At 36.5% G+C, this 17,819-nt stretch overlaps 1 protein-coding gene across 1 annotated transcript in view; it reads right to left on the bottom strand.

The window, feature by feature from the left end:
• PASD1 (PAS domain containing repressor 1) overlaps positions 1–17,819 on the bottom strand; it is a 59,302-nt gene that overhangs the window by 21,538 nt on the left and 19,945 nt on the right. Inside the window, exon 7 of the mRNA XM_064371526.1 lies at positions 15,604–15,686. Within this exon, the coding sequence (XP_064227596.1) occupies positions 15,604–15,686 (83 nt within the window). The remainder of the gene's footprint in view (positions 1–15,603; positions 15,687–17,819) is intronic.

The following is a 17,819-nucleotide window of genomic DNA, read 5'->3' as shown; positions in this document are numbered from 1 at the left end:
AAATTTTCTATCATACAATAAAAAGTTTCAAATAAAAACTTTGTTTATTTTCCCTAATACAGAACATTATCAATCTTTGAGGTATCATTTTTCCCACAAAGTTGTTCTTCACATCTACAAAAAAAGAAGTCATCTGGACCCTCACTAGAATGAAGTTTGCTGCAGGTCTCAATGCCTCTTTTTTTTTTTTTTTTGCATTTTAGGTTTTGGGGTACATGTGAAGAACATGCAACATTGTTGCATAGGTACACACATGGCAGTGTGATGTGCTGCCTTCCTCCCCATCACCTATATCTGGCATTTCTCCCCATGCTCTCTCTCCCCAACTCCCCACCCCTCCACTGTCCCTCCCCTATTTCCCCCCTACAATGCTTCTTTTTAAAACTGGGAAGCAAAACAAAATTTTTTTAAAAGTCAAGGTGTGTGAGTGAATATTATTTCTCAATTTTTAAACCAACTGCAATTACCAAAAAATCCCTTTAGGCCCAATTTAATTTTGTTTCCTGTAATTACAGAAACTCTCCATTATTGGGGTTCATTAACAATTCATTTCTATCAAAATTAGAATTTCGATGCCCAAGGTGAGATGCAGCTTCATGGCACACTAGAGTCTAAATACTAGCTTACTTTTCACCAATTAAGTATAGGGGGAGAAAATATGAATGAATGAGAATCTTATTTTTAATATTGACGATAGTGTTTCAAACCTTAAAAATTTCATAGCTGAGATTCTGTTATTGAAATGTATTTTTTTCACAAGTTTTTCTTTTGAAAAAACCCTATTACTCCACAAAATGAGAAATTAAAGTCTGATAATAAATATTATAAAAATGAACAAGACCTCAGAACAGCAAGACAGTGGCAAAATGATATCTATAAAACTTTCTAAGCATATTCAGAAGACACATAATTAAGAGAAAAACTGGGTTATTCCACATGGTTTCAAAAAGTGAATTCTGATCCAATGGAGAGAAATTTTTCCATTCTATATTTCACAGGACCCGGACAAAATCAATTTATTTACATAATTTATATCTAACAGTAAAATATTAAGACTTGAAAAAATTCATTTTGGATATCCGAAATGTGTAATATTTAGGAAGTTCTGATTTACATGGTGTAAAACAACTAGTTAATGAGTTAACTCAGTCATTTGTGTGTATAATTGGACTCTAAAATATTAAATATGGAATGTTTAAAATATATAAAATATATAAAAAATAAATATACATTAAATATTTAATTAAATATTTTATATTGTTACTATCAATGAATAATTTAATTAAAAATTAAATATAAAATATATAAAATGTTTCTTACTGATTTGATTTTCAGTGTCATGAAACAAACACAAGTAGAGTCACTTGTAAATTTGCCCACATATTATTTAAAACAAAATTCCTATATTATTATATATTTTTAAAATAATTTTTCAATTTCTGACTAAATTTATAAGCCAATTTAGTCTAATAGAGTGTTTTCTCACATCATAAATGCTGGTACCTCTTCAGGGCTGTTCTTGGAGTTCTGTTATTTCTTTATATTATCTGCCTTGCAGACCATATCGTATCCCTTGGCTTCAACTATGGGTGACTCCCACAGCTCCACCTCAAGACCTCTTCCCAAGCTGTAGACCCACATATCCAACTGCCTTCAGCACATGCATGTGGATATCTAACCTCAATTCAACATGGTGTAGACTCCGGTTCCCTCTCCAGTGTCTCCTACCTGATGAATAGTGCCACCCTCCACCCAGTCACTCAAGACTGAAATCTGCAAGTCATCCTAGACTCTTTCCTCTTTCTCAACTCTCTTCTGCCTTATACGAATGTTTCTGACTAGTTTCTGTCCACCTTGTCTACCTAGTGAATTTCTTCAAGGCAATGAACATGCTTTAAACTTCTTGTATCCCAGGCACTTCACACAATGCAGAGCAATTACTATGTACTTAATGGATATTTTCTAAATAAAGGAAAAAACAAATAAAACTTAGCAGTCAATTCAATCAAAATATTTTCATATCTTTCATCCCAAGTCTGCTTGGATTGACAAAATTATTTTAATGGACAAGTTGGGACTTCTATCTGTTCCTTAAAAGCAATCTAATACCTCTATATTGGCTTCTAAATAGTGAGTAACTTTATATCTGAGATAAACAACATGTGAATGTATTGCTTGCTGCATTGTCCAATATGGCAGTCACCAGCCACGTGTTGCTAAATTAAAATTTAAGTTACTTTAAATTAAATGCAATTTAAAATTTAGTTTTTCAGTCACAGTGAACACATTTCAAGTGCTCTGTAGCTAGTGGCTACTGTGTTGGATGAAGCAGATTATAGACCACAGCAATCATCACAGAAAGTTCTACTGGCCAGTGCTGTATTAAAAGATGCAGTAAGTTTTACTGGATAAAACCCTGACTTTGATAACAATATATTGTGAAGCAAATATGTTTTCTTCAAGTCCACCAACTTAAATATCAATAATATAAATAAAGGTATTTCCCAAATTCTTCAGTGAATTTACATTTCATGCCTCTCCATAAGTCAATATAAATGGCAAATAATTGAGGTAGAATATAAAAGTCACAGGCACTTTGGGAGGCCATGTTGGAAGGATCACAGGATCACTGAGCCCAGGAGTTTGAGACCAGCCGGGACAACACAGTGAGATCCTATCGCTACAAAAAATGAAAAATGAGTCAGGTGTGTTCATGCATGCCAGTGGTCACAGCTATTCAGGAGGCTGAAGTGAAGTGGGAGGATTGCTTAAGCCAGGAAGGTCAAGGCTGCAGTGAGCTGTGATCATGCCATCATGCCAATGCACTCCAGCCTAGACGACAGAGCAAGACTTGTCTAAAAAAAAAAACCAAACAAACAAACAAAATAACTCACAATTTAAAGAAAACCCATTAGGGAATATTTCATATCTAACTAGTTTGTTCACGTAAATAATGAATTTAGGCTCAGGATATGGGATATAACATGTAACAGAGGGTTTGCAGCCATATCCACTGCTGGCCTTTGGTTAGGAACAGATACAAGCACAACTTTCTTTTTCCAAATAGTATCACTTAATTTTCAAAAAGAAGGAGGAAGATTCAAGAATATTTGCCAGCTGTAGTTACAAGAAAAGAACACCTAATTCTACAAAGAAAAGTACCTCTGTCTTATTATGTAAAATCTTAAAACGTTACCCTTAAATTGAGCCCTTCATGTTTCTTCTCTTTCTTCATTTTAAATATTTTACTGAAGTTTGATATTCATTGGTAAAGTACTCAACATTGCTGAATTACTTTAATATAAGGTTTTTCTTGGCTCAAAATATCATCTACATCTACTTGCTGTATAAATGAAACAGTAAACATGAAAAAGATGTCAAATGAATACTGTCCTTTCATACGTCAATGGAGTACAAACTAAGGTGTGTTTTGAACAGTTGTGGCAGAGTCAGGAAACTGATGACAGTAAAAATATAATCCTAAATGTCTCTCCCTGTTTAATTTACAGCTGAGATGATATAATCTGAAGTTATGGAAGGAAAGAAAACCAGATTTCCGTTCTTGGTTGCAGGTTGTGAACAAAGTTTAAGGAGCTAATTTTTAAGGTTACTCTAACCAAAGCTAGTCTATAGGCTTGCAGAGGAAGCCCACCACCATGTCCTGTCTAAAATGTAAAATCTTGAGTCGAGGATCAGGTATCGTCTTTTCCTTCAAATCCAACTGCATCTCAGCCATCCTTGATAACTAGATAGATACTAGCAGCTCCAAAGCCTACCTTTCCTCAAGAGTCATTATGTTTTTATAAGAGGATTCCTGTTAAGTGGCTCCCTAGGAATCAAGCCTGAAACAGACCCTCTTTGCCTCAGCCCCCCACTATTTTATTCAGTATTCTAGGAGTACCATGGAAGGTGAACAGAAGCTGGAGTCACACACTCTAAATACTGGTCAATATACCTAAATAAAGCTGGAAAAAATATTTTTCTCAATTCCACATGCAAAAAGTGAAAACAAAATTCTGAAAAATTAAAAAAGAGAAAAAGTACGTTGTAATCTGTAGAGTCCCCATAAGTTTGGTCAGCTCAAATGCCCTCATTAGACATTCCTTCATTGACCACCCTATGCCTGCCTCTAAGTTTCTATTCCACTTAACTATATGATTTGAGAGGTATCATACTGCAATTTGCTTTACAATTGTTCTTTTGTAATTTTAATTCTCTCTCCTAGAAAACATGTTGCTCCAAGATAAGTTCTGCATTTGCTATCATTTCTCTATTCCTTTGGATCCAAGAAGCAAATGCTCCAGTGTTAAGATGAGCAGACTAGGGATCAAGAGCCTGGGTTTTGTGACCTGAAATTGCACTGAGAGAGTTGGGAATGTTGCTATTGCTATAGATCACCTAGACCAAAACCCTCCTTTGAGGGGGAGAAGAGAAGCACGTTCTGTGGCTACAAGGCTCTGCATACAATGTACACTTGTAAATACCCTCTGAATCAATGCACAATTCCTAATCCTTCCTAATACAAAATAACTACTCTGCCTTCTAAATATTTGAAAGGTCCTTCTCTGTCAATACAGCCTCTTTTACTAAATAAATAATTGGAGACAGTCATCTTAATAATTTTTTTTTTTGAGATGGACTTTTGCTCTTGTTACCCAGGCTGAAGTGCAATGGCACGATCTCGGCTCACCACAACCTCCGCCTCCTGGATTCAAGCAATTCTCCCACCTCAGCCTCCCAAGTAGCTGGGACTACAGGCATGCACCACCATGCCTGGTTAATTTTTTTATTTTTAGTATAGACAGAGTTTCACCATGTTGACCAGGATGGTCTCGATCTCTTGACCTTGTGATCCACCCGCCTCGGCCTCCCAAAGTGCTGGAATTCTAGGTGTGAGCCACCGCGCCCAGCCTCATCTTGATAATTTACATTATATGAAGATGAATTTAGTTCATTTCAGGAACCTTACCTAAAGGCAGATAGTCAATGGATGTAATTTTGATCAGTTCAGAATATCAGTAACTTGAAGTGAATGCTTCATCATCACCCGCAATCTTGAGGTAATTGCTAACTAACCATACTCCCTACCCACAACCAATTTCATCTCTGGCTGACAGAAGAAACACTATCGTTTACCAAGTTTCTACCATGGGGTCAGTATCTTACACATATTATCTTTCTGAGTCCTACAATAACTCAATAACATATGTTCTGTTGTTGTCTCCGCTTTATAGATGAGGAAAATAAACTTTATAACATAAATAACATATAAGTTAATAACTAGTACATGATAAAGCCAGAATATGAACCCAGTCTGCTAACTCCTTATACCAGTAAAGGCAATAGTTGTGTCACCATTAGGAAGTAGTAAAATAATCTCTAGTTTTGTTTAACTCCAGCCAGAAATCTCTTGATTTTGTCATGGCCACATGTCCAATATGCCCTAATTTGTTTATTTTTAGTTTTATTTTTTACTTTGATTTTTGTGTGTACATAGTAGGTGTATATATTTATGAGGTACATGAAATGTTTTGATAAAAGCATGTGATGCCTTCATTTGTCTCTATTACCAAAATGTGTATGTCTTTGAAATTGATAGGCCTGTATGTTAAGATCAGTTCCATTACTTTATATTCATACCGTAAGTTAACCCACTAACATCCTCCACAGAATGAACTTCAGATAGCTACAAGCTATTACTAACTTTGCCAGGTAGTTTGTGCACACTATTGTTTCCAGAAAGGATGCAATATTGACCCACTCCTGGCTTTCAGTAAGAAAGCATACCAACTTCCCAAGTCAATCTACTAATACGAAACTTTCCAAAAACCAACTTGCCAGGAGACAAATGGACTGAACATGAATCAAAACATCAATTTGTCAAATAATCCAAATATATTGATTTACTAAAAACCTGTTTCTTTAAGCTAGTCATAAAATTTGCAGTATGCTGAGTTAGCAGAGTTTAAGACTATTGTAGGAACGAAGGATTTCAGAGTTCTGAGGCCTTCAGACACCTGCTTAGCTCTTCATCTCCTTCTCTCATGGACTCCAATTTCCTCCCAACCCAACTTCAGGGGTTAGTAGCCCAGGCTGTGCTGGATGCTGGCTCTCCTTTGTTTCTATTCCCCATCACAAGTTCCCCTCTCTTGTCCCCTGCTCAGTTCAGCTGTAGCAGTAAGAGACCTGGAGTACAGACAAATGGAATCTTCCTTAAAATGTTAATAGAAAAATTGGTCAAGCACAATATATCCTAAGTATCTTCAAGAGCTGTTAAAATATTTCAATCTACTGTAAGTCATTAAGCTTTATCAGAGTTCAAAGATATAAGTTTGGAGAAAAAATGGCAAATTTGGCAAATGAGTCATTTGATGATATTGGTGATAAAATATGAAAACATGCTAAATCATTGAGAAATTAGAAAATGAATTGTTTAAAAATGAAATATTAAATTAGTGTAAGCTGAAAATATTCATATGAAATCCTAAAATTCTGTTTTTATTCAAAAGAATGGTAAATCATTCTGTGACTTTTAACTTTTTACAAATTGAATATTCCTTAAAATGTTGAAAATAATAATATATCTATTGACTATAATCAAGAATGTAGTCACTGCATATAATCAAGAATAATATATTGATATGAATAGATACTTAGTATACTGAATAGATAAGGGGTCCAAACTATGGCCTGTGATCCAAAATCAGCAATATTTTGTTTGTTTGTTTTACAACGTAAGATTGGATTTTGAAATTTGAAAAAACATGAGCAGGTGAATGGTTTCTTTCTCTCCAATGACAGCAGAGGCAATGGACAACTTACAGCCAGAGGAACCCATTGCATTCTCACTTAGGAAAGATCTTGATGGACCTGAAGCTGCTCAAGATCATGGTTTCCTGCTAACAAGGGAACAACAAATCCCATCTTTTACCATCTTAGCATATCAATGTTTTTGGAAACTCTTCCTGAGTGACTGCTTCCAGAAATTTTCTTTTGGCTTAAGAAATTTTTTAGTCACAAAATGTTCTGTCTTTTTTTTTTGTTTTTTGATGAGAGGGGTAAAGTATAATATTTTATTCAGATATTCTGAATGGAAGGAGTGTGCTATTTGAATTTACCAGTTCTCTATAGCAGAGTAATGTATTACTCCAGGGCCTAAAAGGATAGAGAAGGAAAATGTCTGGTATACGTGTGCACGTGTGTGCATGCACACGCAAAGGCACACGCCTATGGTGTGTGTTGGGATTGAGAGATAGACAGAATGTGAAACAAAATGACTCAGGAAATAACGCCCCCTTCTCCTCTCTAATTTCCTACCCTGAGCACCACACCCCTTACTGCTCCCTGGCCACAGTATAAAGAGGACTGACATCTATGAGAAAATAAGTTAGGGTTTATAAGTATCCTTCCATTTTGACCTTCCTGTCTTCCTGTACAAGACACAGATATGGATTCTTGAGACTTTCAAAATCATATTCTTTGTGTGGGTATATATACATACATATATATATATATATATATATATATATCTGAAGCTGATACATAACTGAACCTACACCATACAGATTAGGTCAGACGATTTTTCATATTAGAAAATGAAGATTTAAAACAAAATGTGGAGTTTTAACTATTTAGAATATAAGGTCCCTTTTATCTGGCAGGTAATTACTTTTGTAGCATAGCTAAGAAAATTCAACTTTTCTTTTAGCTCTATGGTGAAGACCTGTTTCAAATTACTACTGATATACAACTAAAAAGAAACCAAACTTAAATGCTCTGACTCTCATATATTTAGGTGTTCTGCAAAGGATGAAGTCAAAATGGGAAAATTTCCACTAAAATCATTCTCTACCCATTTCATAGAAACCATCACTCTCTAAAGGGCCATTCTGAACTCCTCTAATGTGCTTCTTTGGTTACACCAGTTTTCCACAAATACATCAAAAGAGGAAAAATACTGAAGAGCACTTGGTGATATTTCCTCACCAGAATTAAAAACAAACAAACAAATGAAAAAAAAAAAAAACAAGTAATGCACAATATTCATTACATTTAAAAAGTAAATACAAATCATTGACATGGTAGAAACCTTAGTCTGATGTACCTTGAAGAGCAAGTAATCTATGGTAAGAGTTACCCTAATATCAAAGAATAAAGAGAAAACAGAAAAATTTGCACTAAGTCAACAGAAACTCTATTGCTAGAAAAATAACAAAAAAAAAAGTTTCAAGGTTTTGTCATCTTAAAAAGAATATTGCTAATATTGGCTGCCTCTAAGCAGTGTAGAAATATTAAGCAAACATGAAGGCAATTTTAGAATCTGATCAGTGTTCTGTGGTCCGCCCCCTGCCCCTTTTTAAATGTAGAGAAGGCAACATATAGCTTTAGTTGGTGAGTCACTGGAACATGCCTGGATGCCAGCTGCTAACACTAAAGACATTCATAGGTAGAATGAATGTTAAGGCTACACAGTTCCCCATCATATATTTGTGGAAAGTTCATTCCAGGAGAAATTCATAAATCAGACACAAGACTATACTAAGACCAGCACTGTGTGGTAAGATATAAAGAAAATTTGCTCTGTTCCCACTAACTAATAAGCCCTTAAGGCCAAGCCTTCCAGCTGAGGACGGGGTGTTCTACAGGGATGCATCTCTCACTCAAAGAGGACAGGGTTTTTGAAGGACTAGAACTGACAGCTCAGATAAAATTTCTACAGTTCATAAGGTACCACATTGACTTTAATATTTCATTAATTTCATATTCATTAAATATTTCTATTATCAAATATTTTTCCAGTCTAAAAACTATCCTATGAATTAATGTTTGTCACTATTCAGTCAAAACGATTTGCTTTCACTTCAATGAAACAAGACACACAAAAACACACACACACATTTTTACATAATAAAACAGACCAGGACCAACTTCTTTTTGATACAGCCAGTCACTTCAGAGGATCTGGACTATGTACATACGTTCATGGTAAGGTTTTGCCAAACAGCCCATGTTTTATTTGGCATCTGAGTCTTCCTATTTTTATAACTCACTCAGTCATCCCTCTAAGATAATATGTTATATGGTTTTTCTGTCACGTTTATAGGACTGTTATTGAGCCTGTTAGGGAAATAAAGCAACAGAGACCAGTCAAGTCCCAGAATATGTTAAAAGAAAACGTTTTATGTCTTTGCTGCTTATTAAAACGCTGATGGCCAATGTGTTAGGTGTGTAAATATGAGATATAATTTGAAGTTTGGCCTTGTTTTCTCTTTTTTGTTCTGAAAATCAGCTCTGTTAGTTTCCAATGGCAAAAGGGAGACATGGCTAAACACATGATTGTATTCTAGAAATCCGAAAATGAGTTAATTGAATAAAATGAGCTAGTCTGTGTACTGAGGGAGACACAAGCTGAATGCAATTTGGATCCCACTCTCATGAAGCTTTTGATTTTCTAGGAGAAGAGCTAAGTCAGTCTCTGTGATCTCAAGGCAAAGTGGAGAGTGTCAGTAGGAGAGTGGAAAGCAGGGAGGGAAGAGCTCTTCTGAACTGGGCAGCAGGAGGAACTTCTCAGAGAGGGAAGATAGAACTTTTTCTTGACAGGTAAGGAGGATTAAAGTTTACAAACTATAGAGGGGAAACCATTTTAGTCCATGTAGAAATAGTGAAAGAACTTAAATGGCCTTGATGCAGAATGGTGTATTTATTATAGCTTCTTGTTTATTTGTCCATCTCAGCACTAGGCAGCAAGTTTTATGACGATAGGCACAGTACTGGGCACTGTGAATGCAGCCTCATGAATCTTATAGTTTCATGGGAAATCCAGACAGTTTAGAGATAACTATAAAGTTAAAAATTGTAATAAGTTTGATGAAGGAAAGGGGCAGAATGCCAGAGAAGAGAATAAAAAATGGACTTGGGGAGCCAGTATAAGCCAACTATTGAACAACATAATGGAAAAGTATTTCAGGTTGAGGACACAAACATGTGCAAAGACTGTGTTGGAAAAGAGTGTTGAGAATTCACAGAAAGGAGAAGCCAGGGAGGCTGAAGTCTGACAGACAAAATGGAGTATAATACAAAATGAGGTTTCAGAAATAAGCAGGCATGAGAGCAGTATGCTTTACAGACCATACAAAAGGAGTTTCGATTTTATTCTAAGTGCAATGGGGAAAGCAATGAAAGTTTTTGAGCAGGACAGGAACATGATCATATTTCAACAAATGATATTGGAACAACTGGACATCCATATACAAAAAATAATGAACTATTTTCTAATCCATAATAATTTGACTTTGTATAGTATTTTACAAAACATGTAAATCTTATTTCTTTCTTTTATTTGAGCCTTACACCCATTCTGCAGTAACTATCCTCACCATTTATAGATAAAGGACGTGAGACTTAACAGGCTTCTCCAAGATCACACAACCTGTAAATGGCAAAGCTAAGACACAAAACTCGAGCATTCTAGTTTTTAAAAATCCTAATTTTATGTTGTTTTAGAACTATACAAGAAGACCTCCAAAGTATTTGCCAAAGGTGACAGGTAGAATTAGTGGAGTAGAATTAGTAGAAATAGTAAAGTAACTTGCAAAGGGAGAGCAAGTAGTGTTGACTGGGTCTCCACACGACATTGACAAACAAGAGAAATAATGGTGAATGACTAAAAGGAACTATTCCACAAGGCAGGGTTGAGCTGACATGATCCTAGTTCTTCCTTCACAGTTGATCACAGGCCCTGTATGTTCTGAATGTTCCCCTCTGGTGACTGTTCCACCTACACTGGCTCCTTTACTTTTTCTCAAACATATGCTTCTGCCATGTGCTTCTGCCTCAAGGACCGGGCATCTGCTCTTCCTTCTGTCTGGAATATCTCCTCCAAAATCCATGAGGCTTGCTCCTCCACTCCTTTCAGATGTTAACTGAAGTCACCTTCTTGTTGAGACCCTTTCTGGCCACAAGGAAACCACAGGGAATTTCTAATATTACTCTATTTTTTAATCTGTAAAAGTGTCATTTCAAAATCTAGTAATATTTAACCTTCCCCCAATAACATTCCCTATCCCCCTTTCATAGCTCAATATTTTTTCCCTTGGCCCTCATCATCTCACCTACACTATAGTCTATTGACTTATTTATTATCTTCGTCCTCCATAAGAATGTAATCACTATGTAGATAAGGATTTTTGCTCACTGCTATATCCTTAAATCTTGGAACAGAAATTTCCACATAGTAGATGCTAAATATTTTCTGTATGAACAAATAAATTTCCCTGGGACTAAAGTGGTAAGACTAGGCATGCTAGCAACATCTACAATTATGTGCAAGGCTCTTCCCCTGCTCACGATGGGGCAGACATAAGGAATAGAGTCAATACAGTATAGTATAGTGTATAGTATAGTATAGTATAGTATAGTATAGTATAGTATAGTATAGTATAGTATAGTGTATAGTATAGTATAGTATAGTATAGTGTAGTATAGTGTAGTATAGTGTAGTATAGTATAGTATAGTGTATAGTATAGTATAGTATAGTGTAGTATAGTGTAGTATAGTGTAGTATAGTATAGTATAGTGTATAGTATAGTATAGTATAGTATAGTATAGTATAGTATAGTGTAGTATAGTGTAGTATAGTATATAGTACAGTATAAAGACTCAGTACAACAAAAACTCACTAATTAGGACCATTGTACATCTTTGCAAAATTTTCCCCACACCTTTGTACAAGGCGTGTCTTCACTGAAAGAGGAATTAGGCAGGAACATTCTTTTTGGTGGAGTTGCTGACAGATGGAGTTTCCTCAAGGACCAATTCCAGTCCTGTAGCAGAGTTTCTAAGGACTTTTCAAGCACAGGTAAGAGCTACTGGAACCTGGGAAATACTTGCCATTTGATTTTCCAGTGTTCTCTACTTTACGCTTGGGTGAAAAAGTGCCATCTTTGTAAAAAGTATTAGGGCTAACTAATTGGTATAGTCTCCTCCCTCTAAGTCTAAGGTGAAATTAAAAAGAAAACGTTTTCTCTTAGTAACATCCCTGGTCATGTACTTCCCAAAGACTCCTTGAGTTTTCTCCCTTGAATCATGTACCGGCCACAGCTCCTGAAACTGATGTCCTCACAGAATGGAGCCCAGGGTAATTTAGGTCCCAAATACAGCTCTACTGCCTAACCAGCTGTGTGAGTTTGGGCGAATTATACATCCTCTGTGAGTGTACTTTGTCACCTGTACAATGAATCTAAAATCTACCTCGTAGATATGTAGAAAATAACTGAATTAATAAACATAAAATAACATCATGAAGTATAAAGTACAAAATGTACTGTGTTAAAAGATGATGCTATGATAGGAATTTGGGGCTTACCACTACATACAACTGGGGAAATCCAAAGAGTAATTTAGTTGCTTACTTCTGACTCTAGCAGTAGCAAGACAGCAAAGGGCTACTCAGTATTCACTTCTTTGCTTGCCCCTCACTGACTCATAAATCCCTTACTTCTGTCTACCTTGAATGGTCCAGAAAAGCAAGAGTTTCCACTCCAGTACACCTGTAGCCTCAGTAAAAAAAATACCCCTGCTATTCAGTCCCTCTCCTGGAATGAAATATTTTTAAGCCTCAAATCTTAAACATGCACAAACAGGACATTCTATGTGGAAGTACACCCTTTATTTTAAACACTTCAAATTCCTATCTTTGTGTTTCCTTCATAAGCATAGACAAAACTTTCAAGTCTCTTAGCAGGATGCTTCTTAATCTTAAAATAATGGAATTACCAAGATAAGGAAAACATTTTGGAGCTGTAGGTCCCTCTGACCTTTGTGAATGATTGGTTTTCTAACCATCTCCCAGGGGGTAAAATGGGAGCCAGACTATTAATAACTAAAAATTACAACCCTCATATGATGTGATCTCTTCTTTTTAATTTAAAATATTGTGGGGACAGGGGACAAATCTATGAAAAAAATCAAACAATAGGGTACTGGTTTGCACTGCTAACTAACAATACTGCATAATGTTTGAGAGATCTCATGGCCTGGAATGTATTACTATTTTGATAAGATCAGTTAATCACTCAGTTAATAAGCAGATGTCACTTCTGTCTACTTATTATCAGGCTCTGTACTGGACAGGGATGAGGGTGACAGGTCCTGCCTTACAGAGCTCAGGTTAGTGGGTCAGCCAGGTCCACCAACAATCCATCACGTGAGAGCTGAAGAGATTGGGGCCAGAGTAGTGGCCATGGAGTTGGAGGAGGGAGGGATATGAGAGGGACGATCAGTCTGGAATTAATCAGACTTTTCTTCATTAAATGCATCCGTTTTTTTCCTTAAGTGTCACTCTTCTATCTTACTTCCTACATGATAAAAAATCCATTGTCTACTTTTGAACTTTAGGGGAAAGAGTGTGCATTCACCCACATTTGAGTCTTAATTTCTTACAATATTAGAAAAGATATAATTTTAAGCCTTCAGAAAACACTTTTCTTATATATCTTATGAAGATCATGGCATAGATGTGGTAGCCGGCTCCTTGCTACATTGGAATATTTTTCATCCAATTCAACTCTACCTTTAAATAAAAATACAGGTATCTTTGCTCTCTGAACTCTCACTATGTGAATATTTGCTATGCTGGTATGCTAATTTTTAAACAAAATTCATTACCCAAACCTGCTAAATAAATCTGTTTTAGGGCACATGCAAGAATATGTTTAAGTCATGCATGCCTAGACAAGAGCATGACAGTGTGCTGTTACTGTGTCTCAGTCATTCTCCTTATGGCATAGTGTCTCGAGTTCATGTTTAAACATGTTGTCTTGTAGCTATCTTATTCTCCAAATTTCTTCTAAGAAAGTAGAGAAACTAATGAAGGAAATGGGCAAGACTAACAGACCTATTGAAGTCCATGTACTACAAGAAAAGCTGGGAGCGATAAAGCACATTCAGATTGTTGACTGACTAGAAGTCTTAAGCTCGGTCATGCATGTGCTCCCCACTCCTAGAAACCAAAAATAAAATACTGAAGATTCATAAAAAAATTAGATTCCACAAAAGAAGCGTGCTGGTACAAATAAATGTGATTATGGCATGAGCAGACATGTCATGTTGTCACATTCAACACACAATTATTAACACAAATGCAGCTTTATGTTAGCAAGAGTTTTTAATCATGCAAAGGGGATGCAAACAGCTAGCCACCATGAGTTCTATTTCTCATCCCATTGTTCTGTGTGTGGCATCAGACAATGGTTGACAGCCAATCACCTCTGTACTCTTCTGATGGGAAGGGAAGATTCTCCCTGCCTTCTCCTAAATCCAGATGAGCCTCAGATGTTTCCTGTTTAACTCATTCCTTCACCAACTCTGGCTTCCTTACCTCCTCCTGCCCCCAAATAATAACAGTGACCTCAGCTTCCAGCTCACTCTTCTCACCACCAGAACCCATACAAGCATGACTTTGATCCCAAGAAACCTCTTGCAAAGTTCCCTTGTTTTCTTATTTTATTTTACTAAGTATTACTGACATACAGTGCACACCTTTAATACATTTAACACCAGACACTGAATAGTGTATGGTATTGTGGCTTACTGCATACAAACGTACCTACCAATGAGTTTATCAAATGGTGAATATATATTATTATAAAGAATTTACATTTTACAGAAATCCTTTGTGGATTGTTAAATAAGTTTATAAAGGGGTTTTAGTGGTATTTGGCAAATTAATCAGCATTTTCCTGGTGGTTAAGAATATATTTTTACTTTTCTCACATAAAATAGTGGAATATTGGCTTCTATTCTCTGAAAATGTGTTAGCAAACAAATTTTACAGAACAAATTAGATTCACAAAAGAGCAATGCCTATATAATTAGCAGTTACCACAATGCATACTTGCTCTTCTACCATTTAAGTGTCTAAATATTACCTTTATTTTCAAGAAAAAATAAGTAATAAACTAGTATATTAAGATGCATTACCTTAATTTGAAAGTCATTACATGTCTGAGTCAGATAAGTTTTCTCTATTTGTTGCTTTAATGCTTTTTTAAAAAAACAAAAAGCCAATCATCTGTATCTATATTCTGTTGGAAAAACATGTGAATTATATTAGCTGAGAAAAGAAGTTCAAACTAGTAGACTGCTATTCTGGTTTCACTTATTTATGTATTTATTAAGAGACAGGGTCTCACTCTGTTGTCCAGGCTGGAGTGCAGTGGCATGATCATTGCTCATTGTAGACTTGATCTCCCGGCTCAAGTGATCCTCCCACATCAGTCTCCCAGGTAGCTAGGACTACAGGCACATGCCACCACGCTTGGTTATTTTTTTTTTAATTTTTTTTTTTTTTGTAGAAACGGGTCTCACTATGTTGCTCAAGCTGGTCTCAAACTCATGGGCTCAAGGGTTCCTCTTGCCTCAACCTTCCAAAGTTCTGGGACTACAGGCATGAGCCACCATCCTTGGCCCATTTGTTTCTTTTTTCTTTTTATTTTCATTTTGATGGGAAAAAAGTATCTGTAGGTATCATTTCTCTTGTTTTAGTTTTGTTTAGTAAAACTGTATTCTAGATCTTCGTTACCCGTATCAACACTACTGCTCACCTGAGATCTCCCACAAAAGGTTCCTCATCTGAATCTTGCATAAATACAAATTTGTCACTGAGTTCCCTTGAAGTGTAAAGTCTCTGCAGAAAAATTCAAATATTTAGATACTTAATATATATATATTAGCAAAAATGCATAGCATATATTAATTTTGGAGTCATGCTCATGTCCAGTGTTACAAATAATCTGCATGTCAATGTGAGAAATGCACTGGAATTTTACAGATTTGAAAACTGAGAATCATAGAGATATAAAAATTGACCCAAGAAATATAGCTTGTAGATCCAGGAGCAGAATTTCAAAGTTTGAGCTGTGAGTTCATCACTGTTCTACTGTACTACACAGTCACACTGTGAAAAAAACCTTCCTCCAAAAGTCCTCTGTTCACACAAGATTTTTTCTCTAAAGTGTCCACTAATATGCAACAAATGTCCTATAAACCTAGAGAGAGACTGGACTAGATCACAAATAGAGTTCCTTGTGCTGTAAGGGTAACCAGGGTATTGGACCAAATCAGATATTTTCTCTTTCTCAGACAAGGAAGTAGGTATTGGGGTTGACTTCCAAAGTGGGATGTCCGTATTCTCATGGCAGACGTGACAGTTCAAATCCCAGAGGGCTACAAAGAAGGAAAAATGAATGGGGCAATCGAATTAGGCAAACTTCTCTCAACTGTCTTTCTTCTACACTGCTTTTCTTACCATCTTAAATTTGAAGAAATGATGATACGACTTGCTCTAAAATTGAATGTAAAGGCACCCTCCATAGTTTCTAAAATGTGGTCTGGAAAGCCCACATTTTAAACCAGAGATGAAAAGTAAAGCAAGTAGGTTGCCCTCTCTGGATAACTGGCAGTAATAATGACAGTAATAACAGTGATCATGACAACTGTAATAGCTCACATTTACTGAGTGCTTACCATATATGAGAAGCTGTCTTATTTATTCCTTACAGCCCTAATAGGAGGTACTGTGAGTGCCACTTATAGAAAAAGAAACTGAGGCTAAAGGATGTGACTTAGCCAAGGTTTTATGTTGTAATGTCAACACAATATTAACATGGCCCAAACAGTGCTCTTGATTTTAGCCTCCCACACTGCCTGATCCACATTGTCCCAATATTGTTCAAATCTATTAATGCCACCTCCATTTGCTGAGTTCCACAAGCCAAAAGCTAAGAGTCCTCCATGAGATGTTTCTCTCCCTTCTACCAGACACTTCTAACTCATCAGCAAGGGCTCTGTCTCCAAGATATACCCCAAATCAGTATACTTTTATCTACATTACTACAATCATAATCCAAGCCCCTATCATCTTTCACTTAGGTCCTCTTCCTTCCACCATTCTTGTTTCTCTGCACTCCATTTCCCACCAAGTATTCAGCCTGACCTTTAAAAAAGAAAATCAGGGCAGGGCATGGTCGCTCACCCCTGTAATCCACTTTGGGAGGCTGAGGTGGGTGGATCACGAGGTCAGGAGTTCAAGACCAGCCTGGCCAACATGGTGAAATCTTGTCTCTACTAAAAATACAAAAATTAGCCACGTGCGGTAGTGGGTGCCTATAATCTCAGCTACTTGGGAGGCTGAGGCAGAAGAATCACTTTAACCCAGGAGGCAGAGGTTGCAGTGAGCCAAGATCATGCCACTGCACTCTAGTATGGGCAACAGAGCAAGACTCCGTCTCAAAAGAAAAATAAGAAAAGAAAATCAGATCATGTCACCTTCCTGCTTTCCAATGCACTTGGAGTAAAACCCAAACTGATTATCATGGATCTCAAAGCTCTACATAATATGTCCCCTGTCTACCTCTTGGAGCTTATTTTCTGCTGCTCCTTCCCTCTTTCCCTTTATTCTGATCACATAACTTACTTTGTTCCTTGGAACTCTCTAAGCTAGTTACTACCTCAGGTCTTTTACAGATGTTGAACCCTCTACCTGTGTTGCCTCCTTTCTTAGCATCCCTAGGGGTCTCCACTCAAAAGACAAATTATCTGAAAAAGACCTTCCCTGACCACTCTCTTTGAACTCCCTACCCCTACCAGTCATTAGCACACTATCTGTCATCCTCTGTGGCGCTTTCTAATATTACTTAGCTATTGCCTATCTCCCCTAATATCTCTCTGGCACCTAGCACAGTACCTGGAACACAGTAGGTGCTTACTAAATATGTTACTGAACGGATAAATTAACGGAAGCTGAATCTATCAGATGAAT

Source organism: Aotus nancymaae, unplaced genomic scaffold, assembly GCF_030222135.1.
Source record: "Aotus nancymaae isolate 86718 unplaced genomic scaffold, 86718_ANA_hifiasm-v0.15.2.pri h1tg000138l, whole genome shotgun sequence".
Classification (NCBI taxonomy): domain Eukaryota; kingdom Metazoa; phylum Chordata; class Mammalia; order Primates; family Aotidae; genus Aotus; species Aotus nancymaae.
This window is presented reverse-complemented; position numbering and strand designations above follow the sequence as displayed.